A 10,693-nucleotide genomic window follows, 5' to 3' on the forward strand; every position below is an offset into this window, starting at 1 on the left:
GTCTTGCAAAAGTATTCATAGAGCATTCCAATTTCGCTTGTAGATGTTACTACACTTCGAGTGGTGTCTGTGGCAAATTTAATTGAATGGGTATGATTTGGATAAGCACATATATCAGAGCAAAAACCAAGCCATGTGGTCAAAATTTTAATTAAAAAAACAATTATGTTAATTTATAGCACTATACCTAGTATTATATTATTGCATCAAATTACAAAAAAAAAATTTGTTAACACTGCTGTGAGGGTGTTTCTAATACAGACATCTTTCTCTCTTCTGACTGCCTTTATCAATCTCTCTTTATTTTGTTCCCCCTTTTTGAAAGTTCTTGAAACACTATTGTGGAGTTTTTCTTTTACTATATTAGCAAATTTGAACACATAAAATTATATATATATACAGTCTCTCATTTACCGCTATGGAAGTTTAAAGGGGTCATGAACTGGATTAAAAAATAAAAAATCTGGAACAAGTTTGGAACGACCAGGGCTGCATTTCCCGATAACGATGGATCTTAGCACTTACGAGCATTTTCTACCAGTCGACTTTACGAACGTTCGTGTTCATTTCACGTGCGTTTCACCAAAACGCACTTAGCACGATCGTGCGCAGCTGTGCTTTAAGTGCTACTTGGAGTCGCTGTCCGTTTGTCAAGTGCTGAAATGTCACGCTCGTAATTGTAGCACACGCCTGTATTTTGAAATGTATAGCCTAATTGTTTTCATCTGATGTGCATTTTCTACGAGGCCAATAATCTATAAAAGCACAAACCTATGGGTGGAGACACCAGCAAACTGGCTGAACCAAAAAAAACAAAGAAAATATATTTTTTTTAAAGAGGAGATTAATGTCATTTTAGAGGAGGTGGAGCTATACAACATATTTTATTCAGCAGGTTTAAGTGCAGTCATACAAATAAAACAAAAACAAAAAATCTGGGAGATTATTGCTACAAAACCGACTGCAACTAGGGGCATTAAAAGTTCAGGGTTGAGGTCAGGAAGAAGTGGCAGGCCTTTGCCAGCCTTGCTAAAAGGAAAAGGGCACTGCAGAGGATAACATTTAATAAAACAGGTGGTGGGTCCAATGATTCCCCCTTCTCACAGCAGAGGAAGAAAAGGCCTAGTCAATACTTGGCACAAGTGCTTCGTATGGCATTTGTGGTGGTATTGACATCCATGGAGGAGTAGGGGTAACTCAACCTGAGCCTGGTCAGGTCCTTCATGCTCAGAGGAACCATCAGTTTCATCTGCCATCTCCCAGCATCTACCATCTCCTAGTCCTCCAAACAACCCTCCCAGGCCTCAGCCTCCATCTTCTGTTATCCAGACTGCAGCCACAACATCTCAGCAGTTTGAGAATGTTGAGAACATGATAATTTGAGAATGTTTGTTGTAGTCAGGATATATGAGAGTGTCCTTAACAGGGAGGAGGATGAAGAGGTGGAGAAGGACAAAGATGGCATGGGACCACATGATGGCCAACCAAGAAACAGACTACATGGCTGATTTTCGTGCATGTCAGCAAGTCATTGACATATTTTTTTAGTTCATCCTATTTCCCCAGTCTTTGAAGCATATTACACCTTTTATAATTTTTTTTGTTCATTCATTTAATTTAGATTAAAATTATTAGATTAAACTATTTCTTTTTTTGTTGTTGTTTTCTGCCCTTTTTAATTATTTTATTTATAAATTAATTTAAACCAAAAACGAGTAATAAAGTGTACAATAAAGTACAATCAAAACCTTATATTATAATCAAATTGCACTTGAATAAAGTTAAATGTGTAATGTGCCGTTTGTCCTGCAGGTGACCTCATAACTCTGTCTCCGTACGATGCACTTGGGGATTCACGATTACTCCAGAGCACTTGTAGATCTACGATGATTTTCAAGTGCTACTTAAGTTACAATGCTTTTGGGAAACAGACAGTAATATTAAGATCATTCGTACAATCGTTTCTACGATCTTCTTAGGCATACGCTGCTTTTGGGAAACGCAGCCCAGGCCTCTTCCTAGAGCTTGCCACCTGGCCAAAATTAGCAATTGATGGAGAAAGGCCTTGGTCAGACTGGTGACCAAGCTGATGGTCACTCTAGTTGAGCTCCATGATCATACACTCACCTAAAGGATTATAAAGAACACCTGTTCAATTTCTCATTAATGCAATTATATAATCAACAAATCACATGGCAGTTGCTTCAGTGCATTTAGGGGTGTGGTCCTGGTCAAAACAATCTCATGAACTCCAAACTGAATGTCAGAATGGGAAAGAAAGGTGATTTAAGCAATTTTGAGCATGGCATGGTTGTTGGTGCCAGACGGGCCGGTCTAAGTATTTCAACATCTGCTCATGACTGGGATTTTCAAGCACAACCATTTCTAGGGTTTACAAAGAATGGTGTGAAAAGGGAAAAATATCCAGTATGCGGCAGTCCTGTGGGCGAAAATGCCTTGTTGATGCTAGAGGTCAGAGGAGAATGGGCCGACTGATTCAAGCTGATAGAAGAGCAACTTTGACTGAAATAACCACTCGTTACAACCGCAACACGCACAACCTTGAGGCGGATGGGCTACAACAGCAGAAGACCCCACCGGGTACCATTCATCTCCACTGTAAATAGGAAAAACAGGCTACAATTTGCAATAGCTCACCAAAATTGGACAGTTGAAGACTGGAAAAATGTTGCCTGGTCTGATGAGTCTCGATTTCTGTTGAGACATTCAGATAGTAGAGTCAGAATTTGGCATAAACAGAATGAGAAAATGGATCCATCATGCCTTGTTACCACTGTGCAGGCTGGTGGTGGTGGTTTAATGGTGTGGGGGATGTTTCCTTGGCACACTTTAGGCCCCTTAGTGCCAATTGGGCATCATTTACATGCCACGGCCTACCTGAGCATTGTTTCTGACCATGTCCATCCCTTTATGGCCACCATGTACCCATCCTCTGATGGCTACTTCCAGCAGGATAATGCACCATGTCACAAAGCTCGAATCGTTTCAAATTGGTTTCTTGAACATGACAATGAGTTCACTGTACTTAAAGGGCCCCCACAGTCACCAGATCTCAACCCAATAGAGCATCTTTGGGATGTGGTGGAATGGGAGCTTCGTGCCCAGGATGTGCATCCCACATATCTCCATCAACTGCAAGATGCTATCCTATCATTAAGGGCCAACATTTCTAAAGAATGCTTTCAGCACCTTGTTGAATCAATGCCACGTAGAATTAAGGCAGTTCTGAAGGCGAAAGGGGGTCAAACACAGTATTAGTATGGTATTCATAATCCTTTAGGTGAGTGTATATGGAGATGGTAGTAACTCAAGTAACTCAAAAAAGCACTTAAAAGGACTATCTAAGACTGTGAGAAACAAATAGAAAGAAAAGGGGAGATGAAACTTTGGTTTGGTGAAAAACATTCTTCAAAAGATCTTGTGTTGAAAAAAACATTTTTGGAATTCTCTTAGGATTCAGAACAAAGTTAAAAGAAACCTAATCTCATCATTTAAATCCATTTGATGCATAATATATCCATTAACCTTTTTAATGAACGTATTTGATTAAACATTATTTGAAGGAGTCATTGTTATAGTATAATCATACAATTAAGCACTGAGTAAGATTAATTAACAACATGTACTTACTATAGGGTTTGGGTTTGGTTTAGGGATAGTTGCGTGCAATTATGCATAACTGTACTATTTGTTATAATGTTAACTATAGTAAGTTACATGTGTAACAAGGACCACAAAAATTAAGTGTTATAATAATAATAATAATTTGTTACATTTATATAGCGCTTTTCTGGGTACTCAAAGCGCTTTACATAGAATGGGGAAATCTCCTCAACCACCACCAATATGTAGCATCCACCTGGATGATTGATGATGCAAATTTGGCCAAGATGCCGGCGTTACACCCCTGCACTTTCGAAAGACATCCTGGGATTTTTTTGTGACCACAGAGAGTCAGAACCCTAGTTCAACGTCTCATCCGAAGGACGGTGCTCTTTGCCAGTATAGTGTGTCCCTATCACTATACTGGGGCATTAGGACCCACACAGACCACAGGGCGAGCGCCCCCTGCTGGCCTCACTAACACCTGCTCAACCCTGCTTAGCTTTAGTGGGCAACCAGTCTTGGGGTACAGGGTGTAATGGCTGCTGGCCATATACAGTAATATAAAACAATCACAGAAGGTAAAGACGCACTCTTTTGCACTTCAAAATTAATTGTACAGCTTTAATCAGTTTTAAATACCCGTTTCGCCTTCATTTCAAATAGGCTGATGAATCATACATTTCTAAATATTGCATGTATTCTATTAAACAGCTCATAAATCAGCATGAGCACATACATTAGCATGAAGTATTTTAAAATCATAAAACAGTTTTTGATAAAGAATTGTGTCATACCGAAGGTCATGTGAACTAACCTTAAACATTATTGACAAGTGAGGGGTCAAAAAATTATCCATGCTGATAACTTCAGAGTTTAAGACACTGGGACAGTGCAGGGTGTGTGCGTTTGTGGAATGAAGGATGCAGTTTGGAGTTCTGAGATCCGGTTTCAGGCTGTGCTGTGCTGTGCTGTGCTGTGCTGCACTGAATGTGGCAAGGTTTTTTTCAGCCTTTCTGGACCAGTTCCCACCAATGCTGCATTTCTTTTACATCAGACACACACACACACACACACACACACACACACACACACACACACACACACACACACACACACACACACACACACACACACACACACACACACACAGAGAGAGAGAGAGAGAGAGAGAGAGAGAGAGAGAGAGAGAGAGAGAGAGAGAGAGAGAGAGAGAGAGAGAGAGAGAGAGAGAGAGAGACAGACAGACAGAGACAGAGAGAGAGAGAGAGAGAGAGAGAGAGAGAGAGAGAGAGACAGAGACACAGACAGAAAGAGAGAGACAGAGAGAGAGAGAGAGAGAGAGAGAGAGAGAGAGAGAGACAGACAGAGACAGAGAGACAGACAGACAGACAGACAGACAGGGACAGACAGAGAGAGAGAGAGAGACAGACAGACAGAGAGAGAGAGAGAGAGAGAGAGAGAGAGAGAGAGAGAGAGAGAGAGAGAGAGAGAGAGAGAGAGAGAGAGAGAGAGAGATGTCCTCTGCTGGTGCAGCAAAGAGTCTGGCAGGGGACGAGCCTCTTTCAGCACTCTGGTTTATACCGCAGTGAGTGAGCAAACACACACAAACACAGTCACACACATACGCACGCGCACGCACGCACGCACGCACACACACACACACACACACACACACAGGAAGTCAGGTTCTCCATTTGGTTAAAAGAATTGAAAATCTATAAAGTCTAGTGCTCAGAAGTCCATCATCTATCTCAGTACCTACCACACACACACACACACACACACACACACACACACACACACACACACACACACACACACACACACACACACACACACACACACACACACACACACACACACACACACACACACACACACACACACACACACACACACACACGCACGCACACGCGCGTTATAATAAACAGGCTCATGACTGACCTCAGATCAATGTTATTTAACACAAGTAATATATTGTGTCATGTCTCTCTCTCAAACACATGCTTTTAATCTAAATGCTTTCAGTATAATAAATAAGCTTTGTTACAATAACACACACACATGCATGTGTTGATTACAAGTTTCTCCATTTGATGGAGAAGGATCTCTGTCAGAATAAAACTAACTCGTGTTATCAATATTTTATTAAAGACTTTTACATCCACCAGAGGGTGCTTTTCCACCCATCATAATTTATCAAAATTCATCCAGAAAAGCTAGAATGTTAGGTATGGTACACTTTCTTTTGGAACCCCCAAAAAAACTATAATGGAGTTGTTTAACTTATTAAGTCTCACCCCCCTTTTTGACCATATATTTAAACTTTAAAATGTTTGTAATTCATGAAAGCTTTGGAATAATAGACCTATAGGTTTTTTGTTTAAAAAAGACACAAAGCCAACAGGTTGTTGCAGTAGAGAAAGCAGCTTAAAACAAAGTTTTAGAAGTTTAAGTTTACTGTTAAGGTAACTAAACATTTTTAGTTTATACAAAAATATATATTTTACTAAATAAGTTGGACTTTAAAATTGTTAGAAAATAAAAGCCATATGTCTAACCAAGTGTTCAAAATTTGAATATATCATCACAAATAAAATAAAAAAAAGGGTTTAAAGTACTGTTTCCACACTAAAGCAATGTCAAATTTTAAAAGGGTTCAATCCTGGTTTGTGTTCTTTCTTTTGTTTCTTTTTTACCATGACTAAATCAGTCTACTTTGAATAAAAAGTAAAATACTCATTATAAACTCTGGAAATTTATTGAAAGCGCAACCAAAATAGGAGAGAAAAAGTTAGCATTTCAACCTGGCAAAAGAAAAAGTCCGGCATAAACTGCCAGTAGGCGTAAAAATAATAAAAATAAAACATTTGTTGCTTTTACATCTTTAAAATAAAAGTTTCAAAGAGAACATAACATCCATAAAAGGTTTTTTTTTTTTAAATTACTTTTAAAATGTCAATAAAAAAATCTATAAACATTTTTGTAAAATGTAACAAAACCAACAAGAAAATAGAAAAACTATTTGGGATCAGAGAATAAAACATTTCATTTTAAACCAGGTTTTAAAGATGGATTTACTCATTTGAAAGGGTTATGAATATCAGACTCTTAATCCGCAGCATTGATGAACAGAGATTCCCAAAGCCCTGATGATTTGAGGTTTATGAAATGAAATTGGCAGTAAAAAGAACAATCAATGTCCAAGAACAACATTTGTTCAATCATTTTTTCATGCAGTTTCTCTTTGATCCATCCATTCCATACATATTTCCAAAATATTTTACTGGTTTAAAAATTGTATTGCTCTTTTAAATGAACAGGGGTTTTGCCGCACAGGTTTGTGATCCACATATAATGTGTTCATACACAGAAACACACCAACACATGTATGCAGACATACATGAATATTAAATACATGTGTGGCCACACAAACGGACGTAAAACAGTGCAACAGATAACACACAGAATGAAGAGTGACAAATTCTCAATCATACCTATAGACAGTCCATGCAGTCAGGTTTTATATACATATTTGAACTGGGATTTTTTAAGTATACAAAGGTTAGATGATCTGACTTTATGTATAAAAAAACTACCTTTTTCCCTTCTGCGTTCATATACTTAAAAAAGTCAACAAATATATATATTTTTTAAATGAAGTAATGACTATTAAAAACTTGTCTTTGTAAAATTATCATAAGTAAAAAGTAAGCTTCAACACACTAGTATCTATTTCATACAATTAGAGAATACTGTGGCATAATATGTTATTATTTCATTTATCACTCGTTCTCTCGCACAACATTTGATCCTTTGATCTGTGGTCCTCCATCTCAACACCCATGTCATTGTCGTATCTCCGGAATACCCGCACAATGATATAGACGATGAGGATGAGGAGAATGATGCCAATGGATCCACCCACAGCTATAGCCAGAATTCCAATTTCAGAGAATGAAACTATAAGAAGAAAAGAGAGAGTATTATTTATGCTCATTACTGTTTATTTTATTCTACTTTATTTTATTATATTGTAAATTTTATTTTGTTGTTATTATTATTACCAGTATAGACATCTTTTTTTTATTATTATTATTGTACATACCGATGCTTTGGCAAAATATTAAGTAAAATAATCATGCCAATAATGTCCTTTGAAACTGAAACTAAAATTAAGGAGGATGAGAAAATATGTTTAAATAACGGGCGTGGGAAACTTTATCAGAGGCTAACTGAATACCGCTCACTATTGTCACTATCATACCCCTGTTGCCTGTCTCATAACATTCTGAGAGAAGTCTGTTAGTTATTCTAGCCCAGTTGATTAGATACGTCTGTCCTTCAGCTGCTGGGATCAAAGAAGGAACACAACATCCTGCTTATACAACCTTCACCTCTTCTGTCTGCTATACGTGTTAGGAAGGGTGAGTAAATTAATTATTTTTCATGTTAAAGCATCTACTCTCACCTTTTTGAACGACTCTGAGGCTGATCTCGCTTGCAAAGCCCTGGATGTCGGGCGGATTTCGGACTTGGCAGCTGTAGGTACCATTAAAGTTGAACTGCACATCCTGCAGCGTGATGGATCCGTCACCGTTCATTACATCGCCAGACCATACAGCATGATCCTTAAACAAGCCTTTTGTTGGGGGATATGCACTTTCCTGGTAGTGAAAAATCTAAGAGATAGAAATGTTGAAGGTTAAATAAGAAGGAAGGAGTATGACCCACTGAAACGAGGTTATAACCAAAGTGAAGAGAAAAACAAGGGGCAGAAGGAAAAGGGGATAGAAGATCTTTTTGAAGAGAGCAAGGATTTAAGAGCACATGTCCTGTACACAGCCTCATTTCACCTAGTAATGACAAAATATTTTCACATATCTTAACCCTATAAAGCCTACTGTATCATATTTGATATGCAAAATAAAAAAGGCCTCTAAATTATCAACATGCTCAAAACATTGCTGAAAAACATGTTGCACCTCATAAAAACTGTCCCTCACAAAACTACAGATTTGTCATGAATAAAGCATTCAAATAGCATCTCACGAGTCACGAAGACATATTATTGGGAAATATAGAGTGACAACTGATATTTATATTCCATATATTTAAGCAGTCTGTTATACTATAAACATCTCATTGATTTACATTAAAATCTATCAGACTTTCATCTTACATTTTGGACAAATAAATATTAGCAAATGCACCAAATTGAGGTAAAATTGAGGTATTTTTTTCCACCTCACGTGTGAGCTCTTCTATATCATACTTTATAAGCCATAAAAGCCTGATGCTTCACATATGATTCAACAAAACTCATTAACTTCAGTCTCACCATTTCTGCTGTTGTCTTTCTGAGTGGCTGGAAGCTCCAGGATACAGAGGTTTTTTCTTCGGAGAGTGGATGGGTAGATTTAAATGTACATTTGAGCCGTACATTAGTCCCATTGACTGCCTCCAACTCTGAAGATGTAAGCACCTCCACTCCTTTCACCTGATATACACCTGGTAACCATGGATTAATATGTTACTAAGTATATAACTGACACTAACACACATACAGCTCATTCCAACAACATTTACATTCTCAAACCTTAAACTTGCCACCAAAATGTGTTTTCTGTCACCTTCAACCAAATAGAAAGAGAGAGCTATAATGTTATCTCAAACTTCATGACAGACAGACAGACAGACAGACAGATAGATAGATAGATAGATATGCTAACAATATGCACCATCTAAATCATTTTTATACAGTATGTTGGCAATAATGAATCCACCTCTACAGTGTCATCATTCAGTCCCATGGGAGATGTTCTGCTCTAACTACCCTAAACTATTTCTTAAGCATTAAGGTAAAGCTTTCACGGGTCCTGCTGTGATCAGGGTGTTTAACTCTGCTTAAGCTGAGACTCCAGCCATTCCAACCATTAAATCCGTTTCACTGGTTCACTCTCTACTCACTGCAGTTGTACCCATATTCCATAGTAGAATATAATATGTTGTGCATTCTATTACATTTCAGATTTCATTTTTATTGTAAAAAATATATTCTGCATTTCTTCCAGTTGTTTCTACCTATCGTTAATCTTTCTTATTGCACCTGCTGTCCACTTCAAGCTGCTGTAATGCCTGCATTAACTCCCTGAGGATCAATCTAATCTCGCATAATCTTATTTGATCAACGACAGCACAGTGTAAATCTGATAAGCGTCTGATAAGTGCCGCAGGAACACAAAAAAAGGAAGTCGTTGTTAAACTATAGGCTACCCGTTTGGTTTACTGGTTTACTCTGAGACTGCCTAAGTGTTTCAAATTGTTTCAAATTGACAAAAGAAGCAGGCAGAGAATCTAACACCACAAAAATGACTTGCTAAAATAAATATTAAATAAATTATGCTAATCAAACACATCATATTTATTCCGAAACCAGAGGTGGATCCAGGAAGTAGCTCACCTGACAAGACAAGCGCACATAGCGCAGAAAACAGGTAAATCCAGATTCGACTCATAAGAAAAGCACTAGAGGAACTATCAGAGCTCCTACAAATGTATTCTACTGTTAACTATTTATCAAGCAGCTTACTGTGTTTACACTCAATAGCCTATCTAGGTATAAGCTGAACTTCGGAACAGCAGAGCACAGCGGCCATGCTAAACCGCTCGTCAGTTTGCACTTAATATCCGTGAGTTAAAAGAGGAGGAGTTGTAAGTGCACAGATACCTTGACATCAGTTTCCCACAAGTAGCCAGTAACCTGCCCTCTTTTGTGTAGGACTATCCAGTGCATGTCACTGCATGTTTCTCATAGGCAGTACTTGTGGCAACCACATCTAATCGAAAGGTTAATTAACACAGTCTTGTTTTCTACTGGGATTTGGATTTTCTTTTAATTTATCTTTCTGTCTCGCTCGTTTGAGACAAGAGTTACAGTTGTCGCTGGTCATGCATGACGAATCATATGCAATTTCTTAAACGAGAATATAAGATAATTCGTCTTACTCTACTTGTCATACTATTGACTGAAATGTGCAGTTACCTATAAAAGCAACATACTAAA

The 10,693-nt window shown here is 38.0% G+C and overlaps 1 protein-coding gene across 1 annotated transcript; it reads right to left on the bottom strand.

Annotated features, from left to right (window-relative positions):
• Positions 1–6,372: 6,372 nt before the first annotated feature.
• Positions 6,373–10,376, bottom strand: mpzl2b (myelin protein zero-like 2b). Its single transcript, XM_077231251.1, has 4 exons — positions 10,091–10,376; positions 8,969–9,138; positions 8,099–8,309; positions 6,373–7,590 (listed from the first exon to the last, which is right to left on the bottom strand). The coding sequence occupies exons 1-4, from the start codon at positions 10,143–10,145 to the stop codon at positions 7,406–7,408; spliced, it is 621 nt and encodes a 206-aa protein (XP_077087366.1). The 5' UTR covers positions 10,146–10,376; the 3' UTR covers positions 6,373–7,405.
• Positions 10,377–10,693: the final 317 nt, after the last annotated feature.

The sequence above is a fragment of the Siphateles boraxobius genome, unplaced genomic scaffold (assembly GCF_051911475.1).
Source record: "Siphateles boraxobius isolate OS27281-9 unplaced genomic scaffold, OSU_SipBor_1 16, whole genome shotgun sequence".
NCBI lineage: Eukaryota > Metazoa > Chordata > Actinopteri > Cypriniformes > Leuciscidae > Siphateles > Siphateles boraxobius.

Bases quoted from the DNA above. Each gene is read 5' to 3' on its own strand.
- mpzl2b (XM_077231251.1), bottom strand. From the start codon at position 10,145: ATGAGTCGAATCTGGATTTACCTGTTTTCTGCGCTATGTGCGCTTGTC. The intron at 9,139-10,090 runs GTGAGCTACTTC...CATGGTTACCAG, and splicing joins ATGTGCGCTTGTCTTGTCAG to GTGTATATCAGGTGAAAGGA. The intron at 7,591-8,098 runs GTGAGAGTAGAT...TTCTTCTTATAG, and splicing joins CCTCAGAGTCGTTCAAAAAG to TTTCATTCTCTGAAATTGGA.